Genomic DNA, 15,973 nt, shown 5'->3' with positions numbered 1-15,973 from the left:
TGACCTTCCACATTAATTGGCCTGGTTAATAGTAAAGACACAACCGATAGAAGAGTGTCATAATGATATACAACAGATGAAACTTTTAAATAACTTCTAATTCGAGGACATGTCAATGATAGTCTAGCTAAACATTGAAATAAATCTCCCAATCTGATTATAACACTATTATAGTCATGGTACTCATCTATAGTTTTGAAAGTCAAGTCTTCTCTTAAGAATTCTGACAAAGCTGATAAACTGTATTTAAATTTCAAATTAATTTTTATGGACTGTGGTTTCATTACATAGCCACAAAATAATTCAACTAAATTAAATACTGCAGTTACAATAATATTTAAATCTTCTGCTTGACTATCTGTAATTAAAATTGGAGTTGCTTTAATTTGATTCAAGGTCCACATTTTTGACATGATTTTTGTTTCCAACACATTACAAGACAATTTCGTAAAAATTGGATCAGTTATTAAACCTTTTAAGTATTTAACACCGTTCAATGAATCAAATTCTGATGTAAAATCTAGAGAAGCTAATAGTATGTTGAATATATTTAACGAAACATTTATTAAAAAACGATCAGAATCATTCTTATTTTCCCTGTATGATTTTTCACTCGTTTTAAATACTGGATAAAATATACGAAACAACATAACATGTTGAATATCCTTTATAAATACTGAAGCATTTTTTGACAAATGTAATCCAATTGTATATGATAGTTTAGTGCTTGAACCAGTTAATAATTTTCTAAACAGTTCAAAAGTAATCCATTTTTGTTCTTTCTTTTTCTTATTTTTTTCATAAGAATTCATACTACTTTCTGAAGTGTTTTCGCCATCACAACATACCTTACAAGAATTATCTTTGTATGCAACGCCTGTATCTCGATATAAAGTTTTCTCCATCAGTTGTAATATTATGTAACTCTTTTTATAGTCATGGTCACCTACCATTTTTAATAGCTTTGGTAAAATTATAGAAAGTGGCACACAACAACATATTCCTATTACTCCAATTGACTTAGCCAAATAAAACCATAATTCTTTATCTTGACTATCTAAGTTGATCATAAGGCGTATAAGAATCATTGACAATGAAGTAACACAACAATTTTGGCCAGTATCTTGAGATGGAACTAAACTACTTACATATACTTCTCCAAAGAGATTGTCATGATGATGCAACATAGATTTAGTGCAATGTCTATGTCTAATTTTGTTACAATGCTGTAAATGTACCATACGTTGTCTTATTTTCTTCATGTTCAACACTAATAAACCAAGTAAATTTATAACAATTTTAACATGGTTAGTGGAAAGTTCTGCGTCTTGATCTCGTACACTAAGTATTATTGAAATACATTTTTCAATTAGCTTGCCACGTTGGCAGTCAAGCATTACCCGAATTTGTTTTAAAAAATGGAAATGACTATTATATGAATTACACTCAAATAACATCAATGTGAACAACATCAGTAGTGCACACACAACACCAAAAAGAATTTTTTGACGACAAGGATATTCTTTTAATTCGTTTATTCTCGATTTGTTCATTATATTTTCTAAAATTTGCAACAATAATGGTACAATACCTTCTTGAGTAATTGTTTCACTGATATTTTGATACTGATATAATTTTTTAACAGCCAAAACCATATTGTACAACATTTTTGATTGTATTACATCATCATCTTTATTGCTGACATCAAACTGAGATAAACATATACTATCTAATGAAAACTTCATAACAATAAATGGTACAAACTGGTGACTACTTTTTAAATTATATTTTAAAGGGTTCTGTGTACCAAACAATACAATTTGTGTTAATAAATCTAATACTAATAACTTTATTTGGCTTGGAGTTGAAGTATGACTGGTAATAGATTTAATATGTTCGTCATAAAAATAACCAGGATACAAATTTCTTCTTTTGGACAAGTTAATTTCTTCTTCATCAGACCCATTGTGTTCATCTTCACTACGTACAATATTTGTGAAGTAATCAAAGTCCATTGGGTTAAATCTAATACGTAGTGTACTAGGCGATTTCATCATGTCTAATGCAGTTTGAGCTTCCGATTCGCTTGATTCCTCAACCATTTTTGGTTTATCCCCTTCCAACGAATGAGTTTTAATCCTATGAAAAAATATAACAAGATTTTAATATATTTAAGTTATAAATAATAAATAACATACCTATTTGCTGACACAGAGCTCACTCGGCGAGATCTTGGTATACTAGGACTTGATCTATCATACATAGAATTAAGTTGAGATTTTGATTTTGATTTCATCCCTTGAAATTTTGTTAACTTTATTAAATCATCAAGTTTTAAATTTGTTTCATCTGTTGGAGAAATATAAGGATTGATCTTTTTAACATCATAACTTATTTTACAATCAGCATCATCATTAAATATTGTAAAAATTGATACTAAGACATTAGCCAATTCCTTTAGTTGTTGAACTTCCTGAAAATGAACGACAAATAATTTTAGAAATTCATAAATATTATTTAAATGAAGTGTTGTATGAATCTTATGTTAAAAAATATTTTATAATATTTAGAAAATTCTAAAATTGATCCATATTAACGCCGATAACAAAACTTAATTTACTATTGATAAAAACATAAAAATTGTATAAAAATTAATGAACATCATTTAATAAAGTATGAATTTGTCTATAGTAGCAATAAAAACGGTTTGGAGATTGTAAAGTGATTATTTATTTCTTTTCTTTTAAATATTGATTAGTATTTTGAAACTTTAATTTCATAAAAGTGTTTTCATTTATTCTTAATGGTCCTGGTGCCAGTTTTTCAAATTTTTCCACAATTCTATAAAATTTGAAAATTAAATTTTATATTTTAGTTGCCACCTTAATTATAAGACTTTTCCACTAATCTACTACCCGATATTTATTTAAGAAAGGGTTGATAGGGTGTATTATATCGAAAAAATGACTTTACAAGAATAACTCTCAAGCTTTTTAAGAAAGGGTTGATAGGGTGTATTATATCGAAAAAATGACTTTACAAGAATAACTCTCAAGCTTTGCAGGATTGTCGGATTTTGATGACTATTTTTTTATCTGAAAGAAGAAGACTTCCTACAGCCCGCATCAATCTCTGATTTTGTATTTTATTTCAAATAATTGTATTAAACAATTTGTAGAAAAATGCTTTTTATATTGTATTTTTTTAGACATATTATTAAGTTTGAGAATAGAATATTGAAAAACAGAGATTGATGCAGGCTGTAGAATATTTCCCTCTAGCAATTAAAAAAAAAAAAATGTTGAAATTTGGTTGGTTTTACAAGGCGGTGTTATTCCCAATGAGTGTATTTTTGAGGTCAAAAAGGCATCGGCACCGGGCGCCTTAAGCAGTGTCTTGACCAAAGAAAAATTTTTTCTGATTTCCCATCTTGAACATTAAGCAGGGATACGTATCTAATACAAGCAAAAAATATATTCTGGTCTGGAGTCCAGACGTGGCTTTATAAAACTGATATAATAGTATTGTATTTTATAATTTATTTAATATAATATAAACAAATGAAAATGTATAACTATACTTGAGTGCCAAGCAAATGTAAAACTGTTAGACACCTCCATCCTCGTTCAATTAAAATATATTTCTTCAAACTAGATAAATCTTCTTCACCAGATACAGAACATACATGATCAATATCCAAAAGTAATTGATCTACTATTGCATTGGATACACTAAAAACACAAATTTGTATGCATCTAATTAAATACATTGTTATTTGTTATTTATTATAATATAGCCAAACTATTTTAAACTAAATATATTATATTAACAGTATTTTAACGTTTCATTTTGATCTCTATGCATAATTCAATCTAATTAAAAACAATATTATGTAATATATAGTAAATATATATATATTATAGAAATATGAAATTTCAATAAGTCATAAGCCAAAAATATTCTCTATAACTCAGAAATAAATCCTAGTGACCTATCTTATACTATATTCATATCTACTAGATGCATATAAATGAATAAATAATGTTGCAAGTTTTTTTTTTTGGTCCTAAAAATAATGTCTATGTATCTAAACAACAACAATTATTTAAATTTACAGCACTTACAGTCATACTTCAATTATCAGAGAGAGATGTAACAAGATATAAGTTTGGCTGCCTAATTTTACATTATATAATTAATATATTATCTAAAATATACAACTTATTTGCAAACAAATATATTATTGAAATATATATAGTTTGCATGAACTACATTGGTACAAAAATAACCTCAGTACATTCAGTTTATAATTTCTAAAAAAATACTTGTGAGCAAAATGTTGTTAAATTTAAGATGTATTCATTATAAGCAGTGCATTTAAAAAAATTACGTCCCATTTGCCATCCCCAAAATTAAAATACATTTTAACTGTGAATAATACTAGGAGGGAGGTCCACCAGAGATGGAACCCAACGTGATACACTTTAGATTAATAAATCTCTACAATATGTTCTCTATATTCAAGGGGTGGGGGATTTATGAGTTGTGTATTAGATGAAATTTGCGATACTAATGGTTTAGTATGGGAATGTAGTTTGGAGTAAAAAGATCTGTAATGATTAGTGGCTATTTGGTCAACTGATTCAATTTTAAGGTCAAGGTGTAGTGTGGAGATAGATACAAACCAAGCTAAGGTACTTAACAAAAAGAGTCATTAATTGGAATGCTTGTATAGTGCAAATTTGGGACAGTTTAGCACAGCCCCAAATTTGGATTGCATATGCCCACATGGGTTGCAAAATAGATTTATACATAATAAGTTTGGTGAGGATTGAAAGCTTTGATTTTCATGACAGTTAGGGATCTTGTTGTGAGTTTGCATTATAGGTCTGATACTTTTGAGTATTATTTTTTTTGAACAGTTTAGCTTGAGTCGGAAAATATTGGTCTATAGGAGGTGGCTAGTCTTTGGTTTATTTGGTTTCAGTATAAGTATTACAGTTGACAATTTCCATATTAATGGGAAATATGACAGTCTTAGCATACCATTGAAAATGTAATTAGTATAATGGTTTGTGAGGAAGTTTTTTGAGGACTTTATTGGTACCTAATAAGATCATCTTTTAATTTTTTAATTAAAAATAATATTTCATTTGATGAGGTATGTTCATCAGGTAATGCCATAGAGAGAAAGCATAGAGAGATATAGACAGAATTGTCTGATAGTTTCTAAGTGTTCAGTGTTTGGTAGTATGTCAGCATGTGGCATGAATATTTATTAATATTTTATCGGAGATGGCCTAAGAACCAGTTAATGGTGGGATTTGTTCTTTTGATTATAATTACATTTTTGGTTGTTTACCAAAGAGAACCGTCTGTTAGGTTAAAATATAAGTTTTTATTTTCAAAATCTTCAGATTTGTGTTTTAGTATTCATTTTTTTTTAAGTGTTTACTAGGTGATTAAATTTTTTTTTTATCAAATGGATACTAGTATTTTAACCACTTAAAGCGCACACCCCGTTTTTTAGAAACTAGATTTATAATATTTGCAAGATGTGGAGATTGATTGTTTGTATTGGTTTTCTATGACTAGTATTTTGGATGTATAGATTTAAATATAGTAGATTGTATTGAAGTTGCAAGATCTTGAGCAGTGTATATATTCATTATTTCTTAAATAAATTGCAAAGTAATGCCTACCGCACTAAAATTAAATCTAAAAAAAAAATCATGGGGATTCCATCCCCAATCTATGCTGTAAATACGCCTATGTATCTGGGTATCTGTTTTGGTGTTGGGGCCAGTAAGTGGAGTCTTTTGGACTTATAAACTTGTATGGTATATTGATGATAATTTTTTGGAGTATTTTGCCTCTTAGGTTTCTGAAATACAGACCCATTATGAATGTTTAGCGTTAAAATCACTTCCTACCAAGAAATGTTGACCAAGGGAATCAAATATATTTACATGTAAATAAAATTAACATAACAAATGCTATGCTACATCATTCTGAAACACAAGGTACCTACTGGCTACCGTTACTGACTTAAGTTTATAACAGGTATTAAAATAACTAAAATCAATATTTATGAAAGAGAATAGTATAAATTAATTTAAAGACGCAAATTTACTATTAATTGTTTGTATTATACATATTTTGTGCTACATTTAAAAGTGTAATAACGTAGATAAATAGTATGATTTGGCCATCTTTGGACTTTTGATTATTATTTGCAAAAACTTGATAAAAATTACAAAATGTAACAAAATTATTGATTAGTTTAGCATACCTACAATTTAAATAATGCTGATTCAATAATACTATTTGACTATATCAGTTTATACTTTAAAATGAAATATTATTTAATTGAAATATTAATTATTAATGATTAAAAATGATCTTTTTAATAATTATAGGATGTTTATTTAATTAAAAAATAAGAGGTACAATAAATAACGAAGATAAATCTAATACAAAATTAAAGGTACTAAACTTCTTAGTGTATCATTTTCAGCGATCAGTACTTATCAAACGATAATATCTAAAATAAAACACAAATGGTGTCGTGACCTTATAAGCAACTAAAATTAACCTCTCAACGCAATGAAATTCCATGGATGATTACTTCACTCAAGCCTAACTACTTAATACAATCTGCACTTATTATAAGATAATTATTTACAAGATTGTGTAATACATAATAATATAATACATAATAAACAAAAAACAAAAAAAAAGAATTAAAATATCTAAAATAGTATTTTATAGAAATTTTATACTACAAAAGCAAATATATTGAAAATTTAATTAAATTAGAAATATTTTTGAATCTGTTTTGATAATTTCAATAACTTATGTACAAAGATAATATAAAAATGTTTTAAACTTAGTAGATTGAAGTAGAATATTTATATTGTTACTTGTATAAAAAAACACATTTGAAAAAGCCAGTGAAAAAGCCATAATAAAAAGCCTCATTATTTGTAACAAAAGACAGATAAATGCTTAATATTTATTATTTTTTTATACATACTAATCTGTATATGTGAATGACCTTAGACAATTTTATCTTTTCTGATATCATTACTTCATTACACAAAATTATTAATTATTCTACCATAATACAACTATATTACATACCACATATTTATTATTTCAATACATACACTAATTTTTAATTAGTTTTATCCACAAACATTATTTGTTGTAATTCATTTAAAAACATGTAATACTGATATAAAAATAATCCATCACTAAATCAGTTTACTACACTAAATACTTTTTTTATTTAATAACATTCAAATACCTAACACTTATTTAATAGACATTTAACATATTTTTTTCATTTAAAATCTAAAATCTGAGTAAATTTTACTTTTATAAAAATGTTAAATGAAGTCAATGTTTAAAAAATTAAACAATAATTCATATTCTGTGTTAAATATGGGAGTGGGGGGGAAACTACTTTCATGACTGACAAATATTATTTATTTTTGTCCAAAGAAATCTCACTATAGAGGAAACCATAGGAAAATTGATTTAGTGCGTAATAATAAATACAAATTGTATTTTTTTGTTATATAATATTTATTAGTATTTCTTAAATGTTTTAATTATTTAATTCAAAATGTTTTTGTTAATGATTGGAATTAATAAATCCATTTTTTATTTTATTTTATATTAATAAGAATTTGTAAATTGCTCTTATTAAAATGTGTTTAACAAAGTTTAACAAAAAAATTTATTGTTCAACATCAATAAATAGTTTTTCAAAAAGTGAAATATAATCCGGAGATAATTGCTTTAATAATAACATAATTTTTCTACGAATTTGTATGGGTAATTTATAGGGTGTTACGCTATTTTGAGGTTAACTCCGGACAATCTTGAACTTTATATAAAAGTTCAAATTAAGACGATTATAATTTATAGGAAATTATAATTCTTTTCTAACATGTATTGAATATTTTTCTACAGAATTTTAGATTCATTATTTTCAGAAATATTCAAAAAAAATAGTAATTTCTGTCCGGAGTTACCCCATTTTACGGTAATGAGTAAAATATTGATATAATTTGATCAATAAGATAAAACTTAAAAATAATTTTTAACTAATTACAAACATAAAAAGACTTAATTATAAAAACAGAACTTTTAAATCATTGCTATTCAATAAAAGATAATTATGAAAAAATTGTTTAATAATTAATTTAACCACTACCTAATTAATATTAATATTTTTTTTTATTATTATTATTATTATTATTAAGAAAGTGAATATTACAATATGTTTGCAATAAGTAATACATATAAAATAATTATTATCTTAATACTTGTCATCATAAATAACACATTTAATATTAAAAAGGTGGGTGTCGCTCTGCCGTATAAAAGGTTACTGTATGGATGGTGTTAAATTTGAATTCAATGATATAATATCATTGTATAAGAAAAACGATTCTGAGCGAAAACTGTCAGTCAGCCTATGATATTACTAAGTATATTTGATGATATTATTGTAAATAAAGTAATTTATATATAACCTCATAATGTAAAGTGTAGCCGCTGGGTTACTCTTTTTATCAAGCAACTCATGTCAACTTATTATTACTTATAGCTCATATTCTTATTGTAAAAAATCTAATTTACAGATTGTATATATTCTACTAAAAAATAAAAAATAAATAAAAATATATAACCTATTTACATGGAACCTTGTTTTAAATCTTCAATCCCTAGCTATAAAATGTTCACATTTTATAAATTTTTAACTACAATTTTATGTAATTGTTAAGCTATCATAGTCTATACTAGCGGCTTTTAAATAAAAAAAAAAAAAAAAACTACAAAATAATCATTCAATTTTGTCAAAATTCAAACTTTAAATGCTAATAAAAAAAATTGTGCCTATGTATTTTTCAACTCCTAATGTAACATTATATCAGGAGCCTTACATTAAATTTTTACTTTTGACCCCCCAAAGTACCAACTAGATTCACTTTCCTATCAGAAAAGTTACTGTCCAAGAAAATCCAAGCACTTTTACTGTCCTAAAAGGTGATGACAGGCACAAAAATATATAAAAAAAAATACACATCATTGTAAAATCAATACATCTATCGCTTCGCTCAGAAACTAAAATTTCTAGAAATTTTTAACACAAAATAATTTGCATATTTTTGTTGACTTCTATGCCTTTTGTCAAAATTCTAAATTTAAATGCTTTTAAAAAAAATTGTAACTGGATTTTTAATATTTTTTAAATGTCACTGTAACAATATATTAAGAGCCTTGTATTAAATTTTCAAGCTTTTCTACACAACAAATAAAATTAAAAAAAAAAAAATACTACAAAAATTGGAAACTCTGTAAACAGCTTAAAACAAATCCAAATATTTTGAAAATGTTATCGTGTATAGAAAGTGCTAATATAAAAAACTAGTGAACATTTTAGTATCTTCGGTCTTTTGTTTTAGAGTTACACCAAAAACCAAAATTGATTTTGTCAAAAGCCGATTTTGCATAAAAATTCCTAGTTTTTTTTTCTCGGCACTTTTAAACACTAATGGGAATATGGGATTTTGACCACCCTAATGCACCAACTAAATTCAATTTCCAATCAAACAAGATACTGATGTTGAAAATTAAACCATTAATTCGACTACTTACAGGACCAGCTCAAGCAAAAATAGTGAACTAGGCAAAATCAAATTTTGCCGCCCCTAACCATATAATATTATCAGTATTTTAAAAATGCCGCCCTCTTACTTAAGTGCTGCCCTAGGTGTGAGCCTATGTCGCCTATGAGCCGGGCCTGACTACCTATCGTGTACACAGACACAAAAAATAAAAAAAAAAGAAAATTTAAATAGAAATAAATACAAATAAATATTGCTTTGCTCAGAATCTATAATAGAAACTAATTTGAAGTACTAAGTAACTTACAAAGTTTTTTTTTTTTTTTTTAATTTTTTATTAGATGATATACAATCTATACACAAAGGCATAATAAGAATATGTGCTATAATAAGTTTGAACATGAAAAGGGTGAGGGAAAAAGCCATCCAGTGATCGCACTTCCTTACTTACAAAGTAAGAATTATTAAACGTACAAATATTTTTAGTGATTATGTTGTCTATAAGAATAGATGAATATAAATTATAAATCATTGATACAAAAAATAAAAATAAATACATTTTAATTTAAAAAAAACGGTAAATATACAAAATATTTTGGATTATCTAATAATTCCGATATGCATTTTATTTTTAATTTGTTTAAATATTTGTACTGGGTGTTGTATTTTGTTTTTCAAATCCTAGCTTGGAATGTATTTCATTGACTCTGCAAAAGTTTTCACCATAGTACCTACAACTTACAAGTGTGGCTATAATAGCCTCTATTGAACACAGTAAATTGTTGTACCTACGTATTTGATACTTCTATCTCTATTGATGTAAATGCCTAAATACAAGTTTTTTTAATCTTTCTTTTACATGACAAAAACTGTAATTCAAGTTCCTAATTTGAGTTAGAAAATAATCAAAAATCCAAAAGCCACAATTTTGTTAAGTACTATTTACTGCAAGCACTTAATTTTAATTCATGTAAATTTCCTTGGTTAATTGGATTAATATTATGATAAGAATGATATCTATAAATTCTTATTAGTTATCACTTACTTATTTAACTTCAACTAAATTCATAATAGACTATAAGCTTATGACTAGAAATTCGCTTAACTAAACTGGTGTGAAAAAAAACACACCGGGATGATCAATATATCATGGTGGTTTGAAAATTATAGGTGGTTACTGGTTAATATGAATCATGATGATTAGTATATTATTATACTCTGTTCCATCTAAGAGTGAACCGCTTTTGCGCACGCAGACTGAGCCGCCGAACAGTGCCTGACTTCCCATGCGATCTGTGATTGGCGGACAGTCATTGCTGGCCGTCTTTAGGCGCCCGTGTTAAAACTCTCATCGATGTCCGGAGTGTGGTGGGAATGCGCGGAAAAAATGTGTTTTGGTTAGCCGAATGGTTCACTCTTAGATGGAACATAGTATATCACAAGTTTAACTGCTACCAATATTTGTATCAATGCAAAGGTTTAATGTTATTCGATGAACCACAAAATTTAACTTCTATTTAAATTAATCAAAGGCAATATAACATTGCATTTGTTTATAAGAAATATCAATTTAATTTAATTCATAATTAATAGAACAACTATTTCACTATTACATACATCATGACTATGGTTATAATGTGAACTATAGTAATTGAATCTCTAGTGGACTATCTGACATATATTGTTGATAGAACCAACTATAATTTTTAATATTGATTCTTATGAATTATAATGATATGGATATGACGTTTAGATGGGGATTTATTAATTCTGCTGAAACTACCAGCTTAGGAAAACGGTCAATATTAATTCCACACTGTTTATAAAATATATAAATTATTTCTGCCGGATTCAGTTCATATTAAATACCTGTTGATTCCACTAAGTCTCACATTTTTTAAAATGTACAAAAAAATATTAAGTATTAATATACAGAGGATTTTTATCATAATTTTATCATAATTCATGAATGACAAATCACTCATTATTACAATAACTATTAAAATAATTGAAAATGTTTGTTTACATAATACTGTAAGAAAAAAAAAATTAAATATTTCTTAAAAAATTGAATTTTGTATTGGTATCATATTTTAAGTTTTTTATTTTTATGTATATTTTAAAAAATGTAGGTACTCAATAGGTACTTAATATAAACAGTGAACCAGATCCGGCAGAATCAATATTATAAACATAGCTGGAGGAATCAATACTATATCGGCAGAATTGATAGAAGCCTGTTTAGATCATCTATGATAATTTTACTCTACTATTTTCTATTTTTCTTTGTATTTATGTAAAATGTATGAGTAGTTCAAGGCAAAATATTAAATATGATCTTCAAAATTAAAATAGGAATATCTTTAAAATCCATTACATAATATTATGTTCTGTTTATTAAAAATGTTATAATATATTATCACAATTTTTAATAGTCATATTTAAAAAAAAAAACAATTTTACTATGGTTTCAAATAGTAACATTTTATTTTTTATGCATAGAATATATATACCATACAACAGAAACTAATATTAATTACATAATAACACCTATTATACAAGTCTATTTTGTACCATGAGATATAATATAGAATTTAATAAAAATAAATGATGCATTTTCTATGGATTTAGAAAATATTATATGTATAATTGCATTCAAATTGTATTAATTTAAAAAAAAATGCAGAAGTCTATAAGATTTGTATAGGTACTTGTAAAATTAAAACATTGTAATCTAAAAATGTAGGAACATAATTTAACAAAATATTGCAACTCATCACCAAAGATAACTTAATAATCATAGCATTCCCAAAACTACATATCCCTTTCACCAATGCCCATGCCCAAAAAAATAAATAGATGTTACGAAAATAAAAAAGTAATAATAAAATATGCTTTACTTTCCCTATTCCAAAGAACTAAACTTTTATTTACTTCTATGCTCGTTGATTATATATTTTTAATTAGGTCCAAACAGAACATAATATCTTCTTTAAAGCCCTAAAATGTTTTTACCAAAACTTACTTTGCTTTTTGAATATCTTCAGGAATTTTTTTTATTTTTTCATGTACAGACAGTATTTCGGATAGCAGTAAATCAAACCATGCAATTTTCTGTATTAAAAAAATATAATTTATATAGGACAATTCACTTTTATTTTGAGATTAATAATGTTTCTCTACCTATTCGAAAAATATAATAGGTAGTCTTCGAGAAAACATTAAATATTATAGTACAATTTTGTGTAGATGGGTACTTACAAAATCGTTTTTAAGTTCATTTCCCACGATGCTGTTGCATTTCAAATAAGCCTCCCAGAATATATGTATTTTTGACGGTTTTATAGGTATTGAATGGTCCATAGGTTTGTAATTATTGTGGAAATCTGTATAATAAGAAACAACAACAAACCTTACATACTTAGGATCGATAATACAACAAACGCGGTGTGCCCACTCACGAAAGTCGAACAAACAATACGAAAAAGCATTCAAAAAACATAATGGAAACAGATCAAACATGTACAACCGGTCTTACGTATCTTACGTAACAGTATTAAAATACAAATTATCAACTATAATAGTATAATATATATATATATACAACATACCTACTCGGGACGACCGACGGGACATTGGAGAATACAAAATTCCAGTTATTGGCGCGCACTATCACCCATCAGTCATCACGTGACCAAGGTTTTATCAACACTACTGTCTACCGCCTACAATCACGGAATACTAGCGATCTGGAGGACGACGTCCCGTCCCGTACGTTCTCCCATTAATTTTTGACCGAATAGATCGATATTATTATATGTAGCACGGAATCGATTAGTTTTTTTATTAATCGATAGCGTTCAACGTTGTATTAATGTATAATACTGTATTATCGGGATATAATTAATGTATAATAATGTTTTATTGCGTATATTGCGATAACCCGCCGGCAACAGCCTGTAGACGGTCTAATTATTTATATTTATTATAATTTATAACAAACGTTATTGCCAATTGGGTGATTGATGTAGGTACCTAATCTGTACAACTTCCTCTACAAGACCGTCATAGGTATATAGTCCAATTAGTCGGTATAAAATACCTATGTAGAATAATATTATTTTAATCTACAGAGTAGGTAGGAACAGTATAATCTAAAATTTAAGAGGATGTCAGCGCACTATTTGTTTTCTCTCTCTCTGACCCACGCGCAACATAGACAAAACGCATTTGCGCAGAATCGTTTTTTCTATGTTTTTAACTAATTTTAGAGTAAAATCACCCATTACAAAAAAAAAGATAGAAAATAATATTTTAGAGGGAATGACATATCGGTTTTATATTTCATTGTTATTTGACTTTGTATTCGACTTTCAAAATAAACAAAAAAATTTTGTAAATTTAAATTATGTTTAAATCGTTTTGAAACAATATTTAGAGAAATCGATATGTCATTCCCTCAAAAATATTATCCTCTATCTTTTTTGTAATGTGTGATTTTACTCTAAGATTACTTAAAAACATAGAAAAAACGATTCTGCGGAATTACATTTTGTCTATATTGCGCGTGGGCTAGAGAGAGAAAACAAATAGTGCTCTGACATCCTCTTAATATTCATAATTTTGAAATATTATAACATTATCGTTTTTTTTTTTCAATTTTATAATTAAACAAATACACTATCTAACTACACGATTTAAATAAATTCCAAAATACATAGGTACAAAAGCCAATTATATTGAATGCGCTATCTTTGTTCACTAAAAATATAGTTAATTCCATATTATTTTGTCTACTTTAGCCTTTAGGATTGAGGATAACCCTTGTTTAAAAAATAGATATTATAATAATATAAGGTAATCTTTCGAATCGATTACAATATTGTACGGACGTACAGGCACGTACGTAACATATACTACGGAGATATCTATCGATTGTTATACCTAACTAAATATCAATACTTATGCATGGCTTTAGAACAGAGGTCAAAACTAAATACAAAGTACGATGATATAGAAACCTTATATAAGTCAAACCTTGTGTTCAAATTGTTTGATACTTATATAAATATTCTGTAATATGCCAATCAGTAGATATATATTTTAACATCATATTAAGTATAATTATAATATTATACAGGTAATAAAAATATATTAAAAATAATTTAACACAATTTAAATAAACAAAATATATATATTAAATAGGTACCTCCTAATGGTTAAATTAAGTAAATCAATATTAAGGTCATTCGTAGAAAAACTATATTATTTATACCTAAAACAACAGTTAAATGTTACCGGGATCTGAATAATGACTATATGGTGAGTGATAAGGATAACATTAATACATTATTATTATAGAAGTGTAATATAAATTACCTATAGCAGTCAAAAATATGTTGCTCAAGTTCACAGTTGAATCTAAATCTCGGTTGTTTACAATAACTGAAGCATTACAAATTCCAAAATGCGAATCTACCGCTGTCGGGAGAGGGGACCGGCTAACCAGCTGAATCCCATTGCCGTATTATTATTTTCTTTTTAAAATAATCATCAAGTTTCCACTGTAGTAAACTAGTAATCAAGGACATATTATTATTATATTCATATACGTCTTAACGGAATAACTATGTGTCTATGTAGCTAACATATATTAAATAAAAAAGAAAAGTAAACTGACATAGAATAGTTGTTCAAACATTTTAAAATACTTAACTTAAAATTCTGAAATTATCAGATGACTGCAAGGGCGCAACTAGGGGCAGCTACGACTTAGCCCCCCCCCCAAAAAAAAAAAATATCCCTTATTGATTTAGATATACGCCCCCTATGGGTTACTTTAAATAAATTGTTTTGTAGGATGGCCTGTAGCCCTCCCCCCAGAATTTGTACCCTAGTTGCGCCTATGGATGACTGGAAAAAACAAAATTAAAATTGCCTATTATTATTAAGGAAAACATATTTTTGTGTATATATAAATATTTTATGTTTCATATCAGTAAGAACTATGCTTAATCTATCTTTTATAAGTAAGCACCTAATTTATATTTCGAACCAAATCTTGTGAATTGTAACTACTGAGCGTAATAATTATTAATATTCAAGCCCCCCCTCCGATTTAAAAATCCTGCGTACACCACTGATCTACCGCATGTAACCGTAGATATTTTCGAGTACCTGAAATTAGGTAACTTCCTGCCTTCTAGCAATAAACTTCCAGTTTCAGATTGCAAAGAGGTTTTCAACATTAAGGACATTGAAATATTGAATACTGCAGCTCATTTTAAAACAAGTAGGTGCATACTTAAGAGTGGTTCAGACCCACGAAACTT

The 15,973-nt window shown here is 27.0% G+C and overlaps 1 protein-coding gene across 2 annotated transcripts in view; it reads right to left on the bottom strand.

The window, feature by feature from the left end:
• Positions 1-13,388, bottom strand: part of LOC132944519 (lysosomal-trafficking regulator-like) — a 28,138-nt gene extending 14,750 nt beyond the window's left edge. Inside the window, exons 1-6 of one of the 2 annotated variants that reach the window (XM_061013907.1) lie at positions 13,253-13,388; positions 12,903-13,027; positions 12,667-12,755; positions 3,581-3,731; positions 2,199-2,473; positions 5-2,139 (exon numbers count right to left, since the gene is read on the bottom strand). In XM_061013907.1, coding sequence (XP_060869890.1) covers positions 5-2,139; positions 2,199-2,473; positions 3,581-3,731; positions 12,667-12,755; positions 12,903-13,027; positions 13,253-13,277 — 2,800 coding nt within the window. In that variant the 5' untranslated portion in view covers positions 13,278-13,388. Of the gene's footprint in view, positions 1-4; positions 2,140-2,198; positions 2,474-3,580; positions 3,732-12,666; positions 12,756-12,902; positions 13,192-13,252 lie in introns of those variants that run through there. The other variant, XM_061013906.1, reaches the window with a different exon arrangement.
• Between the last annotated feature and the right edge of the window lie 2,585 nt (positions 13,389-15,973).

Source organism: Metopolophium dirhodum, chromosome 5 (genome assembly GCF_019925205.1).
Source record: "Metopolophium dirhodum isolate CAU chromosome 5, ASM1992520v1, whole genome shotgun sequence".
Lineage (NCBI taxonomy): Eukaryota > Metazoa > Arthropoda > Insecta > Hemiptera > Aphididae > Metopolophium > Metopolophium dirhodum.
This window is presented reverse-complemented; position numbering and strand designations above follow the sequence as displayed.